The sequence below is a fragment of the Molothrus aeneus genome, chromosome 12 (assembly GCF_037042795.1).
Source record: "Molothrus aeneus isolate 106 chromosome 12, BPBGC_Maene_1.0, whole genome shotgun sequence".
In the NCBI taxonomy this organism is placed as follows: Eukaryota; Metazoa; Chordata; class Aves; order Passeriformes; family Icteridae; genus Molothrus; species Molothrus aeneus.
The window spans coordinates 549,316-574,223 of NC_089657.1; the positions used below are offsets into that span (position 1 = coordinate 549,316).

Genomic DNA, 24,908 nt, shown 5'->3' on the forward strand with positions numbered 1-24,908 from the left:
TCTTATCGCCCAGCAGCCTCAGTTCACAGCTCTTGTGACTAAGGCACTGGGCTAACCAGGGTTGCCACAAACCAATTCTTCCTCAGCCAGAAACAGTTAAGCTGCCAGTTCCTTCCTCTCCCGATCTCAGGGTGCCAAAATATCTCAGGTCCTTTATCCTTCAGCTGTAGATTCACGAACACTATATTATCTTTCTCACACACATGAAAACACTAAAATTTGAGAAAAATAAACTAGATATTGGAAAGTCTGGACAAGAACCAGAAAAACAACACAATTAGGACTCATCTCTTTATGCAAAACTTCTAAAACTTTAATACTTGTTAATTCACCTCTGAACAGTTACACAATCTTAGCATGAACACACTGTAATGGAAATGGCAAACTGGTAATTTGTTTTCAGCCTCTGATGAGCAGAGTGAGAGGCCTGAGAAATCCTAGTATGGTCACAGAAGAAAAAAAAATGTTTGCAACAATACTTTTGTGAATACTGTGGCAGCATAGCTGTGATAGTTAAATTACCTAAGAAATTCAAATTGCCACCTTGATGCATCCATGGTAGACACTGAAACCATGAACTTTTTAACATAACTGCTAAAAGAACCTCTGTCCTCAAATAGTTAACTACAGATTGTTTTCTAGGGCTGTGTGTTATCCCCTCACCCATGGCAATGGAACACTAAAATACAGATCAGACTTTTACTGGTAATGAGCCCTAAGGTGAGGTAACAGGCAAGAGAACCAGTAGCACAGCATACTGTTTGCCAACTGGAATCGGCTTACCAGACCACAAAAACCAGATACTGGTTTATTATTAGTTTACATTTGAGCAATAGCATAAATTAGAAAGCTGCATTAGAGATACTACCTCTGAACCCTTTAAGATGACTGTCCTAGTAGCACTGTTAGTCATTTGAGGATACAGCTTGGTAAATAAATTAACTGTTACACCCAGAGCTGCCTCAACATGTTTTCTACTGTAAGCAGAAAAAATAAACGTTTAACTGAAAAATACAAGAGAAGATTCAAGCCAAGGAAAGAATTACCAATTCAGTAATGAATTTCAGTTTGGGTAGAAGGGAGCAGAGGTGATTCAAATAAGGTTTCAGAACACACGGTAGAACTGGCAGCTCTCAAGTTGATCCCTGGTTTAATATTTGTGTGACAATTTCCCCGCAGGTTGTTTGGTTTTCAAACTGACAGACCTATGCTCTCAGGTGCCTGCTTTACCAGCGGGCTATTCCACAAAGCCTGCAGGTGTCTCTTGTCTTCCAGGCAGCTCACCAGAAGGGCCTGGTGTCCTGTGCCGGCTCCGAGGTGCGCCTCAGCAGGTACACGGCAGCGTGGAGTCCCCCCACGTTCACCCACACGGTCTGAGCTCTGCGCCAGATGTGTCCCACGCGCGACAGCGCCTGCGGGCCAGAAACAGCCAAAGAGCGCCGTTAGGACAGTAACGTTCATTTTTATTATTCTATATCACATCTGACGGGAACATCAAAGGACTTCCCAGGTCCAAAACTGAATTTCAGTGTTACTAATGATTGCTCTACAAATGGAGTATCTTTTGCAATGATGGCAGCTTACAATTTTTCCCTCAATGTATTTTCAAGTGTAAATAGGTTTGATTTTGTCTCACAGAACAAACCTTGGCAAAGCATTTCTTGTCCTGGGTGAGCAGCACAGCCCTGCCTGTCCCTGGGGTGCAGATTCGGCCCATCTCCATCAGGCAGGCTGGGTACAGGTCCCAGTTCTTCTTCTTCGACCCTATCCTGCAAGATACATTCAGATCCCCACTGCAACCCCTGGCACCAGCTCAGTGTTGCTGTGTCTCGGACATCAATCTGCTCATTCAGGACCACAGTCACTTCAAGCTCATTTTTAACACAGGGCTCATGACTCCTGCCCAGCACCCCAGTTCAGCGCCGAGCTGGGGAGGAGCTGCCCTGGCCAGGAGAGCACGGAGCCCCTCCCCAGCACAGCTCACCTCTTGCCGAAGGGCATGTCTGTCACCACGATGTCCACGGAGCCCGTCCGCAGAGGCAGCCTGCAGATGTCCCACTGGATGACGTCCAAGGGAACGCCCAGGGCAGTGCTGCTGCAAGAGCAAAAGCAGACAAGAGCACTCAGAAGGGTTTTACACTGGGGAGGTCTACAATGTTGGCAACAAAATAAACAAGAAAATAAGAACCAGACACTCAAGCGCATCAATGCAAAGTGGATTTCTGTGCATGCAACACTGCAGGAAAGGTAAATCCCTCAGGCTCCTCTCACCTGTCCTTACTCTCGTTTTTCCTCAGTAAGGAGCTGATGTTGTTTGCTGCTCTCTTCACTGCCTGAGGGTTGTTATCCCCTGCGATGTGGTAGCAGCAGGGCCATTCTGCAGCTCCCTGCGGGGGAAATAATAATAAGCAACATTAGCATCAACATTGCTTGAATGAAAAAACCCAGAATAAGTTCTCAAACATGACAGAATACAACAAAACAACTGTAAGTGGATGGCTGGAAATATGGAATTCTGTAACAGACAGCTGTACTTTGCACCTTTAAGCTCAAAATACTTTTGGATTTAGCATCTTCCTGCTACATCCTATGGAAGGAAAATGAGGATATTTACAAAAAATGTATTTGCATCTGTTCAAAAACTGGTGAGACTGGAGCTTACTATACAGTCATTACTAAGAAGATTTACACATATTATTCAGCTATAATAGAATATAGCTAAAATATAGACAAGTTTAATTAAGTTTAAAAAATCAAGGAAGAATCACCTCTATTGGTATCGCACCTGTACCACACATGGGATCAACTATGATATCTGTGGGCTGGGGATCACAGAGTCTGAGGAACAGAAGAAAAGATATGGTGAGAAATGTCTTAAAAAGCTGAATTTCTGTACATAAGGGAAAGTGAACTATTTAAATCTCTCTGATTCTACCCTTCTAACAAAAAAATAGACATGATTATTTTTTCCACTAGTTACATTTTTTTTATAACCAGAAATGAAGTGAAATTCTTTCAAGTCCGTGGTACACTACTTTGAAACTTGGCTAATACAGCAAATGTTTACTTTTACTTGTCTGGGAAACACCCACTTTTATTACAAGGCACATGGTGTCAGCAACTCCAGGGTTTATTTATTTTCTTTAAGAATTAACAGACACAGCTTCTGAGGAAGCAGTGGGGGAGATAAAAGGTTTAATTTCTTAAACAAAAGCTGCTGTTTCTTAAACAAAAAGACTTGTTAACTGAGCATAATACAATGTAACTGCCCTGACCTGAGCATGCCGTAAGCCAGAGTGGAACGCAGTGTTGTGGGTCCAAAGTGTGTGATATTCCGTCTGTGGAGACTCTCTTCAGTTAATGCAATCCCCACCACCACTTCATTACTGTGAATATTCAGAAGAACCTAAAGAAAAAGCTTGAAGTGAATTCCAGGAGTAACAGAAGCTTTCCACAGAATGCCTAATAAATACTTAGAAGAATCTTAGATGGTAATTTAAAATCCAGGAATGACACATAAAAAAGCTTTTCTTGGAAGTAAAGCAAAGCACCATTTTAATAGGACAGAATTCAGGTGAGCATTCACACCAAATCTGTTGCACAAGACCTCTCAAAGTTATAACCATAGCATCAGCTTCTTAAAAGATTTGGTTTGTAAGTCTGGGGCAGAAGCCAAGTACGTCCTGCAAGACACAGTGAACCATCTGCAAAAGCAGCAATAAAAATCTTTTGTGGTGGGGACTAGTTTAACTAGGAAGGTGAACTCTCACTCCAGGGCAGTGACCAGCCCTTAGTAAAGCTGCAAGAAAAACTTAGGTCTTTCTGCCCCTCAAAAACAGTGGTTCCTCACCACCAACAGGCCAGGGGTGCTGGTTGTATTTTCCCAGCCTCTGCTCTCCCCTGACAGAAAATAAATACCTGACAGTTATTGTTAACTCCTTCTGTCTCCTTCACCCCAAAACCAGCTTCCATTTGGAGCATTTCCCGGTGACTTAGACTGCTATTAAACAATGCATTACAGGAAGGTGAAAGCAAGGCAAGTGCTTGCAGCAGAGGACACACATGCTGCTGCCAGGGAAAAGAACACTTCAGAGGAGGCCAGTATCAGCATTATCAGTTTTCAGTTCCAGAGTCTCTGGAAGGCAGTTTGGAGATCTCTAAGCATCAGAAACAAGAACTAAATATTTGTGCTGCAGAAACGTAGGTATTTCCAAGGTATGCCACTATACCTCCACATCAAAATGAGTCATGTCAGCTTTCCACTGGAAGTGCTCTTGCACGGCTCCACCGAAGTCTCTGGCGGCCTCGTTGGACGTGAAGCTGTGCTTGTCTCCAGCTCTGTTGCACGTCACTCGGAACCTCAGCACCTTGGCCTCTCCTTCACCCGTCTGACCCTCGTCAGCCTTGCTCCCACTCTCAGAACTCGCCTGCACTTCAGCTTTCACCTCTGACTGCTCATTATCTTCCTCCTCCTCCACCCCATTTCTGGATGTCACTCCTTGGAGATTCTCTTTATCCTGGCCACCAGTGGGTTCCACAGCCACAGGGTTTTGGGCACAGTCCTCCTGGTCATTCGTGTTATTTTGGTCTGCTCCTCCCTCTTCTCCAGCATCACTCAGCTTCCCTCTGCTTGCAGGACTCTGCAGATTGTGTTTTTTGCGTTTTGTCTTTTTCTTTTTCAAGCTGTTGTTCAACTCCCAAACTTTCAACGGATCAGTCCAGGGTAGCGTTTTAACCAAATCTTCCAAATCCTTTAGAGCATCTTCCTTTAAAAGAGAGAAACAGTGGTGCTTTGAAATTATTCCATCCTTTTAAAAGTTATCCTTTATTGTGAGGTCTCTCAAAGTAGTTTATTAAACATTAATCCACTACATGTTTAAGCAAAACTTACAGGCTTTTGTCTGGTTTTTGCTATAACTAAATGGAATTACTCTGAAAATCACAAGACCCACAGGATTTCATCATTTATATTGTAATACAGACAACTAACAGTGTATTAAGTGACCAAAGTAACACTTCACTGTTCTATGTCTGTGACCTACAAACATAGCATCACCTCTTATCCCAGATTTTGCTAATGTAAAGTATTTAACTGCAGAAATGATGTTAGACCACATGGCCACACTTCCATTTACAAGCCAGAAAAAGAGAACTAGAATAACATCACAAATAAAAAACTTGTTAAACAAACAGACTATTTTGATACCAGTCTTAAATTAAAAAACCCAAACAACACTCCAAACCCCAGAATCGACAGAAAGAGTAATTCACCTTATTTTCCTTAAATTGATAGTCTTTGAATTCCTGAACAACAACAAATAAATTATCCACCGACCTCAGACGATGGACCTGGAAGAGATGAAAAGGTGACACATTACTAACCGTGTGCCGTAGGGACTGTGTCTACTGTTGCCAGAATTTTGCCATCTTACGTCGAGGTTTCAGAGATTACAGTTTTCCACCTTCAGTCCCCACATGAGTTACCAGTTTACGTCTTTGCACTGACCCCATCTATCATTTCATCTCCCCCGGACACTCCGGTAAAGGCGGTACCGCTGCTGCACCCAGGCCGGCCGTGGCCGGGTGCGGGATGCGGTCCGTACCGGCGGCCTCCACCACCGAAGCGTTCCGCCCGGAGGGGCTGGGACGCACCGAACCGAACGGAGCCGGCCAGAGGGGGAACAGCGGCGGGCGGAGCGGGGCAGGGAGCTCGCACGGACCTGGGGCAGGCTCCGGGCCGGGACCTCGAAGTAGATCTTGCCCCGATCCTTGCTGATCCTGGAGGCCGAGCCCAGCTTCTCCCGCACCTCCTCGGCCGCCGTCTGCTCGAACCCCGTGGGCACGGTGGCGCCGATCACGGCCGCCAGCTCCGCCCCGTCCTGGGCTGCGGCCGGACCCAGCCCCGCGTCGCCGGCCGCCTCCGCTTCCGCCATGCCGGGCTGCCCGGGGAGGGCGACCGCCCCCACCTACCCACCCACGGCCGGCCGACCGACCAGCGGATCCCCCGGCCACACCGCGCCAGGCGCCGCCGCCGCCCGCCCTTTCCGCTTCCGCGCCGGGCGGCACCGCCCCCGCAGCTCTCGGGCCGCTGCTGGGCCCGGGCGGGAGGCGGCGCCGCGGCCCCGCGGGTGCGGGCTGTTGATCCGCCGGTACCGGCTGTGGGAGCCTCGGCGCTGCTCTGTGCGCGTTCCCCCGCTGTGCCAGGGTCATTCGTTTCCCTGGCGGAGCGCTGCCGGGCCCGCGGCGCAGTTCCCGGTTCCAAGCCCAGCACCCCGGGTGTGGGTGTCCCCGCAGCCCCTCGGGTCCCGGCGCTGAGCTCCCGAGCTGGGCTGCCGGGGTTCTGACCCCCGGGCACGGCCGCCGCTGCTGCCGTAACCCCTGTGCCGTGGGTGGCAAACCACGGGCTGGCCATTTCTCCTTTGGTTCCTTGTCGCTCAGTTTTTTCGATGGTTGGGCTGTTTTCAGAATTACAATTATTTTTTTAAGAAAAATCTAGTGACTAAATGTCTTTTTTCAAGAGAGACAAAAAGAGAGGCCACTCTACCTGCCATTGCTATGCCCCTGTCACTATGACCAAGTGTGATCTGTATGAAGCTGAATCGGTGTTATTTTCCTTCCTCATTTCAGTTCCCAAGGTCTTTACACGCAGCACTGGAATGATAAATGTAAACACATCTTGTCCCTGCAGCTTCTACCTCCCCAGGTGCAGCATGAACTGTCAGCAGCAGCGTTTGTGTTCATTTCCCCCTGTGTGTTCTGGTTCTGCCATCACATTTAATGTGAAACAGGAGGCCTGAGACACTGCTCTTGCCATTGAACCTTCTGAAGCATTACTTTACTTTCACGTGAGAAGGATGAGGGAAGGTGTGGGTTGACTTGTGATTCAAGTCTGAAAATATAGGATAAAACCCAAGGAATTTGGGTCATAGACACAATGGAGAAAGTTTGTGAAATGGCTTTCAATGAGATTTTAAAAATAAGCTAAAGCAGAGGTAGTCACAGATTTTGCTCAGCTTTATCCTGCAGCCGTTATCATCATATTACATAACTCCCATACCTTCTCAGTGACTTCTTATGGGCATCTCCTCACAGCACTGACTCCTTCTTCACAGTACAGCCAACAAACTCCATCTCTCTTCACAGCACAACCAATAAACTCCAACTCTTTCTCAACCACCTAATCCCCTCTTTTGTAGCCCTCAGCTCCTTATTGGACACCGCTGTGGCCTATTAAGGGCAGGCCTGGTCCTAATCTTTGGTGATTAGTACAGCTACAACTCCTCAGGGGTGAGATTGCTTTCTGCACTATTCTCTTACATTCTATTCCTCCACATGCAGTAACACCTATAGCAAGGCAGAACTTTCTGGTTCAAGTGGGACAACAAGCTCGGATTGCTGAGCTATGTTCACTAGCAGAATTTTCAGCATCTTTTGGTGAAGTTGTTTGCCAGACACTTAAGTGAATTCCATGTGGCTGACCTAGCAGGAGCAGCTCTGACCCTCACTCACAGCTGGCCTCACACTGGAAGGTAAGAAGCAGGTGAGAGCTGCAGCCTGCTCCGCTGCAGCTCTTGGAATCTGTCCAAGCACCATTTCAGAGCAGTTTCTGGTTGCTGGAAGGTTCTGTAGTAGCTCTCCTACCTGTGTTTTGGGAGGGGAGAGAATACGACAAACTCTTCACGACCGAACCAGAGCTGTGCTTTGTGTCATTTGAGCCCCTTCCCAGAGCCGAGGAACTGAGCTGGCTCCCAGGTTCAGCAGCATTCAGTTCAAGTGAGCAGCTGCCTGTTGGGCATGTCTGGGAGCCCCGTTTACAGGGAGCAGTGGTTCCTGATGAGCTGGCAGCATCGTTTTCATGGCTGGCTGAGTGCACACCTGCAGAGGAGCATTGCTGCTGTCCACCTGTCTGGAAGGGTTTGTGCTCCAGGCCTGGCCATTTGGAAGGCATGCATCAATAGCAGGCTGGATCCCAGAGGATGCTGAGTGTTTCTGCACTCTCGCTCCTGAGGGTTGTCAGTGGAATGATGGACATAGCAATTGTCCAACTAACCAAGGGGTCCTAATATTGTCCTGGAATCATCATTGTTTGTCTCACAAGATTGGCACACAACTAAAGAACATTTGCCATACACTTTTCTTATTAAAACCAATAACTTACCCTGTAATTAGGACCAGACCAGGTTTCTCCAAGCCCCATCCAGCCTGGCCTTGAACACTTCTAGGGGTGCAGCAGCCACAGCTTGTCTGGGCAACCTGGTGGCCTCACCACCCTTACAGAAAACAATTTCTTCCCAGTATCTAATCTCATTACCTAATTTTTCTCAAGTTTTCTACTTTCATGTGTGTGAGAAAGAGAACATAGTATGGTGTTTGGGAATCTACAGCCGAAGGATAGAGGAATGTTATTTTGACACTAAGAGATTAGGAGAGAAGTGAATTAGCTGCTTAACGGTTCCTGGAGGGGGAAGAATTAGTCGGTGTTTGTGGCAGCCCTGGTGAGCCCAGTGCCTTAGTCACAAGAGCTGTGAACTGAGGCTGCTGGGTGATAGGACATGACAAAGAGTTCACAAGTCTAAGTGAGGAATTGTGTGTCAAACCCTTGCTGCTGGAGGTGTGTGGTTAACAGGGGGCTGTCCTTCTTTTCCTGTCCCCAGCGGATTTTGCACAGCAACAGATAAGCCACAATTGCCAACTTGTGCTGGGGCAGTGTGGGTGGCTGCAGAGCGGCTCTGGGAGGTTACAGCAGTGATGAGGCCAGGAGGATGAGCAGCTCATTCTGCAGAATGTGCTGAAAATGTCAGACTGGCCAGCTCTGCCGTACTGATCGTGCACCTGTGCCCAGGGACCGAGCTTTGTCACCTGTGAGATCTGTGAAATGGAAACTGCTGAGGGAGCCTCATCAGCAAGAAACACTGTGCACACACAAAACCTTACCACTCTGAGTTTTGTGAAAACAGTGAGATGTGTTCCAAAGTCTTGCCTAATTTTTACCAAGATAACTGAAATTAACTTCTTGGATTGCTTTAATTAATTTTTAGGGCATAAACGAATTTACAGAATTGAATTTCCAATACGGAAGTGCCAAGTTGTGATTGCACTTGTCTTGCCTGGGAAAACTGCTTGGTTTGAATTCATTCATTCCAGAGCTGCAGAAAGAATTTGGTGTGAACTGATCTTGTTCGTCTAGCAGTGATAGGCACGTGCTGTATAAATTCCATTCAGCACTTGAGTTTGCAAGGGTTAAAGTTCTTCAGGCTGCTTCCTGGCTCCAGAGGTTACTTTTAAAAATTTAGGTTTTATTGCAATATGTGCACAGAGAAGTGAAATCAAAACTTTGCCCTTCCAAAGTAAAAATGTTGTGAGCAGTATAGAAAGCTTTTCAGAGAAAGATGCACGTGAGGGTGCCAGGCTCTTCCCTCCTGTGACCTCTTGAAGAAAGTTCTGCTTTCAGGGGACTGTAGGCAAGGCTGTACCACTTCCTCCTCAGTGGTATTCAGGCTGCATGCTCTCTGGTACTGGAGTTACTGCCTCCTGTGCAGGACCTCCCTGCTGCTCACAAGGTTACCACAGGAGTGAGGGTCAGCACGGGGATGTGTTCAGATCACCTCTTAACCTACAGCATCTGCTTCTCACCTGACACTCCAGCTTACTTTGAGACAACTTAGTAAAGAGAAGATTCCTACACACATAATTAAACAAAAAAGCAGGCAAAGATTAAGTAGTTTACAATTCAGAATTTTTCATGGGATTTTAACCTCAACTGGTGCTGGCAAGGTCTGAATGAAGTGTGGGTAGGCAGCCTGTGGTGTGAACTGCAGATCAGTCAGACAGGGCTAATGGGGTCCAGTCCTTTGTGCTGCCTCAGAGGCCTGTGTGAGGAAGGGAAGAGACTGCACAGTTCAGGATTTCTTCCTCTTCTAGCCAGGGATACAACTTGATGGTCTTGAATCTGCTTTGGCAGCCAGGAGACTGAGATTGCTCACAGTGCTGATGGAGCTAGCATGAACTTTAAAGAATGGAAAGCTAATAAACCCTATAGTCATTTTAAACAGATCTGGAAATACAAGTCAGGAATATATAATCTCATTGTGACTCTGCAATGTGCATTGTTGTATTTTTCTGTTACACCTGATTAGCTCCTACCCGAGTCCAAAATGCCACTGATGCTAAAAATATACAGCCTTGGGAAGTTACCACAGGCACTGCTGAGCATCTTCAGAGTCTGCAGCTGTGTTTTACTAATGCCTTTGATCTGAAGCTTTGTTTTCCTAACAGCTAATTTATTAGTGAGCAAATTGAGGCTTTTGCATATTAACAGACTTGCCAAGTATTACTTAGGGGCCAGAACAGAGGCTAATGGAATTATAAAGTCTCTCCTCCACACCCAAAAAGCTGTCCCTCTTATAAAGTCAATTTAATTATTCTCTAGGATGGAATGTACAAGATGCATAGTGTATTGCAATATCAAAAGATTTCAGTTAATTTACCTCTGTTAACCTCTGTGTGACCCTGCTCCGGGGACTTGAGGATCTGTCACTCCTCTTGCTGTTGGCTCAACATCTGTCATGTTAAACCACATATTCAGAGGATGCATTAGCTGCTCAGCACTCCTGCTATTGCTGATATTTTGAGCTGAGAAGAAATCAGTTTCAGGCTCTTTTCCCTAGAAGCAGCATTCTGCATTCCAAGCAGTGGCACACAAGTGCTGTAACCTCTTTTCTTTTGAGCCAGCACAACCAGCACCTGTCAGAGAGATTGCCTGTTCAGGCTGCTGTCCAGACCTTTGTTCCTGGCTAGCTGGTCATTTCCAGCTAATCCTTAGTCATGGCTGTGGAAGGAAAAGCAGAATTGTTGTAGTGCTTAAATAGACCTCAGTGACATGTGAGGTGCTGTGTGTCTGGGCATGAACATCACCGTGTCCTGCCCACAGCAGCTTCTACAGTACAGGGAGCTCTGCTGGATTTACTGGGAAATCCCAGCTCCTTAAACAGCAGAAGCTTGGCAGACATTGGAGTGACCTTTGTGCCAATGACTCTGTTGGGAATTTTCTTAGCCTGCATGTAACCTTTATGAGCATTGCAGCTGGAGATTGCGGTGGACAGCTCAGCTGAATTGTCAGCTAATTTCTTCAAATATGTCTGCAGAGAAGATTTAAATTATGTTACTGAATGGAAATCCTTCTGTTGGGAATATTGAAAGAAAACTGGCACACACACACTTAAAAAGACATTTTTGGGGAGCCTGAGGGTTTGAGTTTTATTTTAAAAACTCTGATGTACTAGTTTATTTCTGTTTTAAGCATGCTTTTAAATGGGAAACCTACACTGTCTTTTACCACGTGAAGCAAACAGTTTGATCGCCTCCTTAAAGCCCATTCTGCACAAACCTGTGCCTGTGCTTGGGGTTTCAAAGCAGGAGAGCTGCTCAGAGGCCTGTGGAGGCAGTGGGGGAGTGTGTGCACAGGAAGCTGTCTCCATGGGAGACACTCTGCAAGGGGCTTTCCCTAAATGATGTGGCTGGATCTTTGGTACCTTCTGTGAGGCCGTGTAACAGCACACAGGAACACACAAACTGATCCAGCAGTGCAGATCTAGCTGCACCCGTCTGTGCCTGCTTGCAGGTCCTTCTCCTGGGAGTGCAGTGCAGGGAGCATCAAGGTGAGAAGCAGCCATGTGCAAACGCTGCATTTCCTGCTGCCTGTCCTGCCAAACCCAGCATCTCCTTCCGGCCCAGGGCTCGCACAGCTCACAGGGCACTCACGGGCAATTGCATGTGCTTCACACTGCTGGAGTGACAGCCCCTCCTCTGCTGGGAAAAGGAGTGATTGATCCTGGGTAACACGTCTGCTTACTGCTACACCTTCATGCTAAATCATTTTGAAAGGATGATGTCAGTAAGATGAAAACTCAGATCTGATAATTGTTTCCATTCCAAACCCGCAGTCCCTGGCAGGGTCTCATGAAGCACCACTGATCTGTGCTAATTCTTCATGCAGTTATGTGCTCTTCTGGGCCAGAGACAACCCCCTGCACACTCTGGTTCACGTGTGAATTTCTGGCTATTACTGTGCTGTGATGAATGTTCTGTCTGAGCAGATATCTGACTGATTCCTTCACAGATTCTGCAGCACTGGCTTTTCAGAGGCTGAGGGGAGATGCCTTCCAAGTTAGACAGTGTTCAATTCAATCTGTGAAGTCAGCCGTGGGGAATCCAAGCTTCACTTGAAACCCAGCTCTTTGGCATTAAATCACAGAGATATTTTAAAGTGAAACCGGGAACGTTGTGCAACTCTGCAGAGAGCAGAGTCCAGAACAAACTCCAGGTTTAAATTTTCTCACTGTTTTCCTGCAATTTAGTGATTTGTTTGTTCTATATCCATGACTACATGGCTGCAGACATTATCATCAAATGTGGCTCATATGAAATACTTGCAGCCATGACAATAATTCGAGGCTCCTCAGTCTCCTGGGCTGTGGATGCCAATCCTCTGGCTAGGTTGTCCTGCTCTCTAGAGCTGCCCTTCCAGCATGCCTCACTCTGGGCTGGAGGGAATCCCGTCAGCAGAGACAGGGATTTGACTGAGCTGCAAAACAGTGAAGTCAGAGAATGAAGGCTTGTAATTTTGGAACTCTGAAATGTGATTTCATAGTGAGGGAAGATAACCCTTTGTTGGAATGAATCCAACTTAAGCACTGCCATGGGTCACTCACCCAAATTCCTACCTGTAAGATTTTGGGTTGGAGGGTATGGGACTCCCTCCACGGTGATGAGCCCATTACCTGCTGTGTTCATTGCTCCTGTGGTGGGCCTTGGCCAGCTCTGCCTCTGGTGTGTCAGCTGTGCTGTGTGTGAGGGCTGTGATGCACAGCCTGCAGGGCACCAACAGCCTGTGGTGTGTGGCTCCTGCATGGGATGACAGTATTTCATCTGTTCAATCAGTTGTGCCTTATTTTGTGGGGTAAATCAGTAGGTGGAAGTTAGAGTTAGGGAGGTGCCAGTTGTCCCAAATTCTTGGTTTTCCTTGCCCAGCGATTTCCCAGTGTTTCATGTCTTAGGAGAGTCTGGAGGTGTCAGTCACTGTCTCTGCTGACCTGGTTCTTCTTTTTGACCTGGATGCGCTGTGAACTGGAGCTGTTCTGGAGAAGAAGTGACAGCTGAGGGAAGAGGGAGCAACAACTCATCCCCCTGTACCGACCTGAGCCACACTCACACAGCAACCCATTTGTGGATTAGTGGGACTCAGTTTAGTGGGAAATATGTCAGAGCAAAGATCTTGCAGTGTTGGTGCAGAGTTTTTGTCGCAGTTTTGAAGCATTTGCAGGAGTGTTTCATTCCGCTCCCCCATGGTCTTGCTCAAGTTGATTATGAAACAGTGACCTTGTGGGTGGTTTGCTCAGGAAATGGGGCTCCCTCTGCCCTGGCCCAGCTCCCTGTGCATGCAGCAGCTTCCCCGTGAGGCTGCAGCAGGCTCTGCTGCTGGTGTCAGCTCAATTTCCTCCTCCTAGGAGCACGCCAAGGCCTAGATCTCAAACACTGGCAATGAAACAGCTCTTGGAAGAACCTAGAGCAGGAGTGCAAGAGGACATGGGAGGGACGCCAAGACTACAGAAACAGGAGACAGTAACTGCCCGGCTGGTGCTTGGGCAGGACTGCAGCTTCCAGCACTGCTTCCCTCAGTCCAGCAGAAAGGAAGGAGCTCTTAATGCTGGACACCACTGTTAGCCTTTTTCTGTAAATATTTCTGGGCTCTCTGCACATTTGCCTGGCGAGAAACATACTCCAGACAGAAAGAGAAGCAGGTGAGCAAACCTGAGATGAGCATGCTGAGATCCCATGGAGCCCAGGTCATGCTGCTTGGGAACAGGAACAGGAGGTTTGGGACTAGTTCATAAAGAATGGAGATCTAGACCTTCAGCCAGAGACTGACAAGAGCTCTGCAAGAAGCTCTTTTGAGTTGAGGGAGTGAAAGGATGGAAAAATAATATCCTGAATGCAGGTAAATCTGCATCTTGTGATAAGATGAAATGCAGGCTTATATCTACGACTTGTCTGGCATTTGATGTGTCCTTCAGAAAGTCAGACTGTGAGCACTGGGGAAGCTGTGTCCTTTGGACTAACAAATTTACTATTAAAACAACAGCAGCTCAGAATTTTGCTCGCCTTTGACATTTGAGACTTTACCATGCTCTTGGATTATATTTTTCAGGATTTTTCTCAGCAGCTCTGAGGCAGGGGAGCTTAATTAAAACCTGAAATGAAAGGTCACTCCAGCCTTTATTTCAAATTAAAATCCCCCACAACATGTTGCCTCTCATACAAGTACTGGCTGTGAGTGCCTGGGAGCAAGCAGGCTGTGCTGTTTGTATTACAGTTGAGGCTGCCAGTTAGATCTGACAGTGTTCTGCACCAATTCCGGGCACGCGGACAGCTGGCACAGAGCAGCCGAGTTCCTGTTTTACACATGTGCTTTGCTCTGCCCCTCAGATCTGGGAGCTGCTGGAGCCAGCTGCATTCCTGCAGTGGCATGCTTTGGAGCAGGAGCCCCAGAGCGCAGGGTCATGTCCTCACTGGAGAGAAGCTGTGAGAGCTGACAGGTATCTCACCTCTGCAGGGCTGCACAGCAGCGACACAGAGCCTCTGGAGTCCTGCTGCAGGGTTAAAGGGTCAGTGCTGCAGGGAGAAAGGGTCAGTGCTGCAGGGTTAAAGGGTCAGTGCTGCAGGGTTAAAGGGTCAGTGCTGCAGGGTTAAAGGGTCAGTGCTGCAGGAGAAAGGGTCAGTGCTGCAGGAGAAAGGGTCAGTGCTGCAGGGTTAAAGGGTCAGTGCTGCAGGAGAAAGGGTCAGTGCTGCAGGGTTAAAGGGTCAGTGCTGCAGGGAGAAAGGGTCAGTGCTGCAGGAGAAAGGGTCAGTGCTGCAGGGAGAAAGGGTCAGTGCTGCAGGGAGAAAGGGTCAGTGCTGCAGGGAGCCAGGGTCAGTGCTGCAGGGTTAAAGGGTCAGTGCTGCAGGGTTAAAGGGTCAGTGCTGCAGGAGAAAGGGTCAGTGCTGCAGGGTTAAAGGGTCAGTGCTGCAGGAGAAAGGGTCAGTGCTGCAGGGAGAAAGGGTCAGTGCTGCAGGGTTAAAGGGTCAGTGCTGCAGGGTTAAAGGGTCAGTGCTGCAGGAGAAAGGGTCAGTGCTGCAGGGTTAAAGGGTCAGTGCTGCAGGAGAAAGGGTCAGTGCTGCAGGAGAAAGGGTCAGTGCTGCAGGGTTAAAGGGTCAGTGCTGCAGGGTTAAAGGGTCAGTGCTGCAGGGTTAAAGGGTCAGTGCTGCAGGGAGAAAGGGTCAGTGCTGCAGGGTTAAAGGGTCAGTGCTGCAGGGAGAAAGGGTCAGTGCTGCAGGGAGAAAGGGTCAGTGCTGCAGGGTTAAAGGGTCAGTGCTGCAGGGTTAAAGGGTCAGTGCTGCAGGAGAAAGGGTCAGTGCTGCAGGGTTAAAGGGTCAGTGCTGCAGGGTTAAAGGGTCAGTGCTGCAGGGTTAAAGGGTCAGTGCTGCAGGAGAAAGGGTCAGTGCTGCAGGGTTAAAGGGTCAGTGCTGCAGGGTTAAAGGGTCAGTGCTGCAGTGTTAAAGGGTCAGTGCTGCAGGGTTAAAGGGTCAGTGCTGCAGGGTTAAAGGGTCAGTGCTGCAGGGAGAAAGGGTCAGTGCTGCAGGGTTAAAGGGTCAGTGCTGCAGGAGAAAGGGTCAGTGCTGCAGGAGAAAGGGTCAGTGCTGCAGGGAGAAAGGGTCAGTGCTGCAGGGTTAAAGGGTCAGTGCTGCAGGAGAAAGGGTCAGTGCTGCAGGAGAAAGGGTCAGTGCTGCAGGGAGAAAGGGTCAGTGCTGCAGGGTTAAAGGGTCAGTGCTGCAGGAGAAAGGGTCAGTGCTGCATGGAGAAAGGGTCAGTGCTGCAGGAGAAAGGGTCAGTGCTGCAGGGAGAAAGGGTCAGTGCTGCAGGAGAAAGGGTCAGTGCTGCAGGGTTAAAGGGTCAGTGCTGCAGGGTTAAAGGGTCAGTGCTGCAGGGAGAAAGGGTCAGTGCTGCAGGGAGAAAGGGTCAGTGCTGCAGGGTTAAAGGGTCAGTGCTGCAGGAGAAAGGGTCAGTGCTGCAGGGAGCCAGGGTCAGTGCTGCAGGGTTAAAGGGTCAGTGCTGCAGGGTTAAAGGGTCAGTGCTGCAGGGAGAAAGGGTCAGTGCTGCAGGAGAAAGGGTCAGTGCTGCAGGGAGAAAGGGTCAGTGCTGCAGGGTTAAAGGGTCAGTGCTGCAGGGTTAAAGGGTCAGTGCTGCAGGGTTAAAGGGTCAGTGCTGCAGGGTTAAAGGGTCAGTGCTGCAGGGAGAAAGGGTCAGTGCTGCAGGAGAAAGGGTCAGTGCTGCAGGGTTAAAGGGTCAGTGCTGCAGGGTTAAAGGGTCAGTGCTGCAGGGTTAAAGGGTCAGTGCTGCAGGAGAAAGGGTCAGTGCTGCAGGGAGAAAGGGTCAGTGCTGCAGGGAGCCAGGGTCAGTGCTGCAGGGTTAAAGGGTCAGTGCTGCAGGGTTAAAGGGTCAGTGCTGCAGGAGAAAGGGTCAGTGCTGCAGGGTTAAAGGGTCAGTGCTGCAGGAGAAAGGGTCAGTGCTGCAGGGAGAAAGGGTCAGTGCTGCAGGGTTAAAGGGTCAGTGCTGCAGGGAGAAAGGGTCAGTGCTGCAGGAGAAAGGGTCAGTGCTGCAGGGTTAAAGGGTCAGTGCTGCAGGGTTAAAGGGTCAGTGCTGCAGGGTTAAAGGGTCAGTGCTGCAGGAGAAAGGGTCAGTGCTGCAGGGTTAAAGGGTCAGTGCTGCAGGGAGAAAGGGTCAGTGCTGCAGGGTTAAAGGGTCAGTGCTGCAGGGTTAAAGGGTCAGTGCTGCAGGAGAAAGGGTCAGTGCTGCAGGGAGAAAGGGTCAGTGCTGCAGGGTTAAAGGGTCAGTGCTGCAGGGTTAAAGGGTCAGTGCTGCAGGGTTAAAGGGTCAGTGCTGCAGGGAGAAAGGGTCAGTGCTGCAGGGTTAAAGGGTCAGTGCTGCAGGAGAAAGGGTCAGTGCTGCAGGGTTAAAGGGTCAGTGCTGCAGGGTTAAAGGGTCAGTGCTGCAGGGTTAAAGGGTCAGTGCTGCAGGAGAAAGGGTCAGTGCTGCAGGGAGAAAGGGTCAGTGCTGCAGGGTTAAAGGGTCAGTGCTGCAGGGTTAAAGGGTCAGTGCTGCAGGGAGAAAGGGTCAGTGCTGCAGGGAGAAAGGGTCAGTGCTGCAGGGTTAAAGGGTCAGTGCTGCAGGGTTAAAGGGTCAGTGCTGCAGGGAGAAAGGGTCAGTGCTGCAGGGTTAAAGGGTCAGTGCTGCAGGGTTAAAGGGTCAGTGCTGCAGGGAGCCAGGGTCAGTGCCTTGTCTTCTGTCTTTTCTGGAAAGCAGTCATGGCAATACTTAGAACATGCTGGGGCATTCCTGATGCTGTCAAAGGGAAGGATTCACATGCAGCTCATTGAGTGGCATCACAGGAGGAGCTGGCCCATCCCAGCAGTGGAGGGTGGATGCTCTGCTGAGCAGACCCACGGTGCCTTCGGGGGCTGCAGGAGCAGACCTTGGGCCACCAACAGCTGCTGCTCTGCCAGTCCACATTCCACAGGGCTGTGAGAGCAGCACACTCAACACAGCATGAACTTAGAAAGAGGGGAAGGAGAAATCAAACATCAGAGTGTAGCTGAACAATAGCAGGGTTGCTATTTCTGTTGGAGCTCTTGGAGCCTCCCTGGAGCTTCCCCCCAGTGGCTGCAGCTCCAGCAGCCACAGTGCTGTCATTGCAGGGTGCAGTTCTCCAGCTGGAGGGACCTGCTCACACACAATTGGTTTTACTGGTGTTGAGAATTCTAGTTTTCTGGGCCTCCGTGTTGTGCAAGCCTCCCCCTTATCGATTGCATATCTGTTACGTGACACTCATCTGTGCTCTGAGGCTCTGCCAGCACTGCAAGGCAGCTCAAAGCACACAGCAAATCTGCTTTAACTGCCTTGGAACAAAAGCCTAATGTAGTGTGCAAAATAGAGGGAGACAAAAAGGATAAAAATCAAATTAGATTCACTGTGCACACAAACTGTCAAACCCAAAGCACAGTGATGTGGTCATAGAGGGAAGAAAACAGCTTTAAAAACATGGCATGAAAGTGGATTGCTGTCCTTGCCTCACTCTGGGAGTCTCTTTGTGTCCTGCAGGCACAGCCAGGCTGAGATGCTGTAGTGCCTGCCCCAGGCAGCTGTTTTGTCCCCATGGTGCTGATTGGAGGGGACAATCCTGGTGCTGCCAGACCTCACTCCCTGCAGGGCAGCCCCACGGCTGAGCCCGAGCTGCAGCCCGTGAAGGTTCAGGACTCCCTGAGAGCTGCAGCAGCATCCCTGTCCTACAGCTGAGGCAGGGCCTGGCACCCTCACAGGGGTGGCAGCCTGGGCTTGGCCATAGGGGCCCCTCACTGCTGCCAATGCAGATCCAGGAGGGCTTGGCCAGGTCTGGATGTGCTGACACAGCTCATGTCAGCAAAGTGCTGATGCTGCTTCAGCTGTTCTGGGAAGGTTCGACTGATGCTGCTCCAGTAAACAGCCTTCCTTCTCCAGGGAAGGTACATCTCCATCAGCACATCTCCCTGGCTTCAGGTGCTCCCTGCAGGGCTGTGCGCCCAGGTTAGAGGCCAGAGCCGGCACTGATGGTGCAGAAGATTTGCACAGTGTGTTGAGTGAGCCCTGCAGGAGTGTGAAGGCCTTGGTGCAACCCTGTTCACTCCCTTGCATGAGGGTGTCATGCCAGTGCTCTCCTCTCCTCTCCTCTCTTCTCCTCTCCTCTCCTCTCCTCTCCTCTCCTCTCCTCTCCTCTCCTCTCCTCTCCTCTCCTCTCCTCTCCTCTCCTCTCCTCTCCTCTCCTCTCCTCTCCTCTCCTCTCCTCTCCTCTCCTCTCCTCAGTGTGACCTCATTGTGTAATAGCAATAATAATAATTACCAGTTTTCTCCTGATTTTGCAATGTGAAAGTATGAAAGCACATGCAGTGGCTTATGCTTTGTACCAAGGGCTGCCTTCACCTCCCGAGGCAAGGCTGGGTGTCGTGGGGCCTGAGCAGAAGGTGATGTCTGAGGACACAGACCTCAAGAACCCACGTGGTGCAGTGGGGCTCAGCAGGCCATTCCCCTCCTCTCTGCCCTTACACGCCTGTAGCTGTGATTATCACAACCTACTTTGTATTCAGTTGAGTTGGTGGAGGAAATCAGAAAATCCCCAGCTGCTAAATTACTGCTGAAGCCAAGAGCCCGGGAAGCAACTTGTATGTGGAAGTGCTGGTGTTTTCTTGTGTGGGCCCAGTGGTGGACAATCCATGGGATGGACAACGATGGATGCCTAGCCCGAGTTCCTGAGAAAAGCTAAAAAATCCCTCCATGTGGGCTGCTAATAGTGACTGAGACCTGAGATAACAAAATCCAACCTCAGCGTCTCGGTGCTGCTGTGGTGCACAGGCCAGGTCACTGGGTCTCTGTGCCGTGGCTGTGCCCGTGTGAAGGGGCACTTAAAAACACCCCAAAACTTCCCACTCTTTCAGGAAATAACACTTTCATGCTGGAATTTGCAATGAAGTTGTGAATGTGGCTGGAGCCCGAGGCTTCTCCAGGAAAAGGCCCCTTTGGCCAGCTGTATTCAGCTCTAATGAGAGAGCTGAATTCTCCCTCAAAGCTGTGTTTTCCATTTGGCCCCTTTTCCCTCATCAATCGCTGTCAGTTCAGACAGAGGCCCCACATGCAGCTTCCCCTGGGCCTGTGTGCCGCCCGGGGCTGCTCGGGGAGGACAGCCTGCCCTACTAAACTGCATCTCTGAGCCACGGACAATAGCGCTTTGTGTGAGCACACAGTGCAAGCTCAGTTTCCCAGGCTTTTCCTTTTCTCCTGTCCCCTGTCCCGCTGGAAGCCCCCGGCAACGCAGGCCGGAGCAGGGGCTGCTGGCCCCGAACAAAGGCAGTGGGGTGGGCCCCTCTGCCCCTGGCTCCAGCTGCAGGTACTGGATCATTTTCCTCAAGTACAACAGACCGAGTAATTCGAGCAAAGATGCACAGCAGGATGCAAGGAGGGCTCCAGCCAGTGCTCCAGCAGGTCCCCAGGCAAGCAGTGCCCCTGCTGCAGCCTGGAGACACGGTGATGGCACCAGGGCTGGCTTGGGGGACACCGAGTGCCCTGGTGCTTCGGTGAGGGCTCCCTGAAGGCAGATGGAGATGCTGGAGAGGGGAGCTACAGAGGGAAGCTTAAAGGAAATCAAACTAGGCTGAATCTCTGCAACAGGTTGGTGGTGCCCCTTCACACAGGCAAGACTGCAGGGCCAACCAGTCTGCATCACAAGGGGATGCTCCTTTCTATCAGCAGCCATGAAGGAAGTAGGAATACTAATTCCAATTATAGATGTGGAGATGGGGATGTGGGCAAGACCTTGGTGTCCCAGATGAGCCCGTTTCTGGCCCAGTGGGCCATGCCCACCTGCCTGCCCCTCATTGCTGCCGAGGGCTGGGGATGCTGCTGGAAACGCTGGGGCACCGGCAGGAATGGGGCCTGACCCTCAGTTCTGTCCCTGCTGGCAAATCCAGCCAAGCACCACCTCAGGTACACCTGCTGGGATGTGCAGGGATGTTCGGGGCCATGGTGGCCAGGCTTGCTGGTCCTGCTGGGCTGTGGAGGGGCCCTTCCACAGAGCACACAGGGAGAGCTCCTGCAGCTGCTGTCCAACCTGCTCCTGCACTTAGGAGCTCTGCACCCCAAAATGCCTAAAATTGCCATTAGTGGGTTTCTCACTGCAGATGGAGAGTTGGAGGTCGTGTGTGACTAAATTAATTGGGAACAACAAACAGCAGAGACCCAACTATTGGAAAACACTGACAGCCCCAGCACCACCACCCCTGGAGCTTCCTTTGCTGCAGCATGACCAACTGCATGCAGCTCTGTAGGGCAGACCTGAGGCTGCTGGCATCATTACCCTGCAGCTGCTGCCTTCTGCTGCCCCACGGCCTGTCCTTCCTGAGCTGCTGTGCTCTTGGCCTCGTCCAGAAAGGCAGTGGTGGGGAAAGCTGTCTCTTATTTATAGCTGCATAGACCCACGCAGTGCTGATCTGCAGGGTGCAGAGCCCCCAGTGATGGAAATGGATCAAGGAATAGATGTATCTTGCATGTGACAAGAATGGGCTCAGTTCTACAGAAAAGAGTTGCCACCATGTGACCTGCAGAGAGGAGCTGAGAACACCTTTGTGTGTGTGACAGGTGTAACACCTGCAGGCTCTGGCCTTGTGTCCATAGTCATTGATCCTCAGGAAGTGATTGATTGGCTGTAAACAGTAATTCAGGGAGGGTAAAGAGATGTTGTTAAAAGAGCAGCAAGCTCCTCCTCTTGTGCAAGTTCTTTTTTTGGTCTGTTGCTACAGCAACTCTCTACCAAGAACAAAGATGACAGCAAGATATTAAATTTTGCAGCAACTCAATTGACTCCTGATTTCCCTTCTTTTTTTTGCCTTTGGTAACTGAATCCTGCTGTACTAATTGTGTTAGATTTCAGATGGAAGTCGTGTGACAAGAATTCCTGTGTTGCTCTTTCCTCCTTCCCCTCAGAAACCAATTAAATCAATTTATTTAAATCCAGTGGGTGATTATAAGTGCTGAATTTCTTGGCCTTATTTCTTTTGCATGTGAACATCATGTATTTTACCCACAAATCATATTCTGTACCAAAATCCCCAAAGCTTTGATATTCTTTAAAAAGAAACAAACACTTCTTGGCAAGTACCGTTCCAGCAAAGTTCAACATATGCCAGTGGCACAGACCAGAAATGTGAAATCTGAGTAACTGCAACAGAGGTCATGTGGATTTGGGAATGCTAAAATTGGTTTTAAAGCACTGCTGCATTTCAGTCCCCCCTCCCCACAGCTTGTGTTTCTTGTGGGGCAGGCCCTGAGGAGGCCACGGACCTGCACCTCTGGGGCCGCGTGTGCACATGCAGAGCCCTGGCTCTGGGGGAGCAGAGCCCGCAAGGACCTGCCCCACGTCAGGGCCTGTCACCCTCAGAGCCCACCTTGGCTCTGGAGCTCCAGAGCTCCTGCGTGGGGACAGCCTTGGAGCTCTGTCCCTTTGTGTTTGACTGTCACCTGTGTGTGCTCCAGGCAGGGCTAAGGGAGCTCAGCGCTGCAGGGAACAGGGGTGAGGGCAGGAAAGGCCAGGGGAGCTGGTCTGAGATGACACAAACGTGACAGCTTCTGGCACTGCATGAACTCCTGGGAGCAGGTAACCAGGGGAGAGCAGCACCATCCTGCGAGAGCCAGGCATGGGTCAGGTCACAACCAAACTGCAAATCCAGCTGCGCCAAATAGCAGAGGTTTGTACCCAACCTTGAAGAGAATTGTGCCTGCATGGTGGAAGAGGAGATGGTGGGACCATGCTGGATGGTGGAGCCACAGCTCTCAGGAGCGCAGGGTGGGGTATCCTCACCCCTGGGGAGGGAGAGGACGGGGGAAAATGGAGGCAGAGAGGAACAATAATAATGGAGAAAAGGGGGATGACTGATGGACATGAATTATTACATATTTAGCTTTCCTCTGAATCAGTAGGAGTATAATTAGCAATCTGGTTCTGGCAGCTTCAGCTTCAGCACAGTGTGCACAGGAGGGATGGGCCCAGGAGGAGTCTGGGCTCCCCTGGTTTAGCACAAGAGCAAAGCTGTGGGAATGGCCCAGCAGAGCAAACAGCTCCTGTTGCTTTTCCTGGAGAGCTCTGTACAAAAGCACTTCTTTGGGGTCGTACGTAGCACAGGGCACAGGGCTGCAAGCCCCCCCAAGGGCAAGGCTTGAGCAGCCGCTGGGATTTCAGATGCACACCTTGGAGACCAACACGCAAATGCCAGCGTTGAGCAGGGCATGTCCTTCCTGGAGAGCCTGGGCGTGGATGCTGAGGGCCCTCTCCCTAAGGCAGTGGCTGCTCAAGCACCAGCTGAAGCTGCTGCTTGCAGCAGGGAAACGAAGGCGCAGCTTTGCCCACAGAGCCTGGGCAATCTCCCTGAGGAAACGGGGGCTGCAGATCTAGCAGGAAACTGCTCGCAGGAGCCTTTTCACCACTGATAAGCACCGTGCAGCGTGGCCACGGCCCTGTGCAGTTACCACAGGTTCTGAGTAGCTTGGGACTCCAGTGCCTTTTACAGGAGAATTAGAGCTACTGGGAAGAATTGCTTTTGCCTTGCCAAGTTGTTTATCATAATTCTTCATGCATTTAGTCACACATAAATATTCCCATTTCTTACAGAGACTTGAATTATTGACCAGCGTAAAGCTGAATTCTCCTGGTACCACTAGGGCTTAATATGGCAATAGTGGAAAAGGCTGGGATCAAGATGGGTGTGTATTTTAGAACACTCTTTTTCTTCTCTGAATATTCATGGCCTCAAGGATACTACACGTGTATTTTCAGATGATACCTTTCTGCTTACAACTGAGCTGTTGGAGACCTGAATAAAATAAAAATCAAAAGCAAACTTCTGGGATGCTTTACCTGAAAAACAACCTGCATTTCCACATACAGAAATCTTTGGCTGCAGTTATTTTGGGTGCAAAGGCAGGACCCATTGATGAAGCTCTGTCAGTGCTAAGCTACAACTGCACTTCACTACAGAGATAAAAAAGGGAACAGAGTGAGAAGTAGTTCTCTGTTAATATGACAAGGTAACAGCACTTTGCTGGCAGGAAAGAAGATGTAAGGTTCAAAAAACAAAGGTGATGTAGTGCAGCACCAACAGCTGCTGTGTTAGGTGTCTCCAGCTCGTTTACTCTTACACTGAAAAGGTGTGTATGGAAGCCTTTCCCAGCAGTGCAGCATGCTGTGTCAGAGCCATGCCGTTCCCACAGAGGGGACAGCCAGCAGGGCTGGCTTCTGCTGCCCCGGCTCATATGGATTTTATTCCCCAGCTGACCCTGCTGCACTGAGCGCTGTCCTGTGAGGGCAATCTCTCCCAGTGTGGCTGGTGTACTGCAGGCCTCATGAGCCTGAGGCAGAGCCCACACCTCCTTGGGACCCTCGAGCCTGGACTGGAATAGTTTCCATCACCAAGCAGGGATTTACAGCAACTTCCCAGAGAGGCTGCAGAGGGTTTAGCCACGTATCAATGGCCAAAGTCGTCTCCCTTCCCCAACTTCTTCAGCCCAAGGAATGGCACAAGGGATTCTGCCTTTCAGAGACCTCAGGAAGGCAGAAAGACCAAGGGAGAGTTGGGGTCATGTCACAAGCTGCCTCACTCTGGGATGAGTAGCTGGCAGCAGTGCTGCAGCTCTGGCACTTGTGTAAGGCTGTGAAGGGTTTCATCACACAGCTTGGTGTCCATGTCATCTGTGGCTTGGTGTGGCCTCCAGCCTGGCTCCAGCCTTCTCTGGCAAAGCTTCCCTGGTGTGAGAGTGGGAATGATGGATGCTCCATCTCTGGAAGTATTCAAGACTGGACAGTGCTTGGAGCAGCCTGGTCCACTGGAAGGTGCCCCTGCCCAGGGCAGGGGGCTGGAATGAGATGAGCCTCAAGGGCCCTTCCAACCCAAGCCATGTGGATCCATGACCAGAGGGTCTGCCCAGCTCATGGTGACATACGCGAGTGTCTCTGGAAGCAGCAGGTCAATACTCTGCTGAGGCTGCTGTGTGGGACCCCTGTGGTACCAGAAGAATTCAGCACACTGTGAAACACTTACAGTTTGAAGCTGGAAACAAAGATTGCAAGACAGCTTCTGCTTAAAAATTTTTCCTTAATTTAGGAATTGCTTTAAGCCAACATTACCTCTGCTTCCTGAGCACACACAAGGCTACTGCCCTGGAAATAATCTGCATTAGCCTTACTGGAGTGACCACGTTGCCATAGCTACTGTTGGTTTCTCTATACCTCAAGCTTGAA

The 24,908-nt window shown here is 49.9% G+C and overlaps 1 protein-coding gene across 2 annotated transcripts; it reads right to left on the reverse strand.

Annotated features, from left to right (window-relative positions):
- Positions 1-291: 291 nt before the first annotated feature.
- Positions 292-6,015, reverse strand: THUMPD3 (THUMP domain containing 3). Of its 2 annotated transcripts, none has more exons than XM_066558248.1 (9): positions 5,721-6,015; positions 5,272-5,349; positions 4,230-4,766; positions 3,276-3,406; positions 2,769-2,838; positions 2,272-2,387; positions 1,985-2,092; positions 1,646-1,769; positions 292-1,412 (listed from the first exon to the last, which is right to left on the reverse strand). In XM_066558248.1, the coding sequence occupies exons 1-9, from the start codon at positions 5,931-5,933 to the stop codon at positions 1,281-1,283; spliced, it is 1,509 nt and encodes a 502-aa protein (XP_066414345.1). In that variant the 5' UTR covers positions 5,934-6,015; the 3' UTR covers positions 292-1,280. The 2 variants fall into 2 exon arrangements, with proteins under 2 accessions (XP_066414345.1, XP_066414344.1); XM_066558247.1 differs by having other exon boundaries at positions 1,985-2,095; positions 5,721-6,014.
- Between the last annotated feature and the right edge of the window lie 18,893 nt (positions 6,016-24,908).

What these genes read in the sequence shown, in the direction of transcription:
- THUMPD3 (XM_066558247.1), bottom strand. Translation starts at nt 5,933, where the DNA reads ATGGCGGAAGCGGAGGCGGCCGGCGACGCGGGGCTGGGTCCGGCCGCA. An exon ending in ATCAATTTAAGGAAAATAAG is followed by an intron (nt 4,767 to 5,271) that starts GTGAATTACTCT and finishes TCTCTTTTAAAG; the next exon opens with GAAGATGCTCTAAAGGATTT. An exon ending in CAGGTGCGATACCAATAGAG is followed by an intron (nt 2,388 to 2,768) that starts GTGATTCTTCCT and finishes TTTCCCCCGCAG; the next exon opens with GGAGCTGCAGAATGGCCCTG.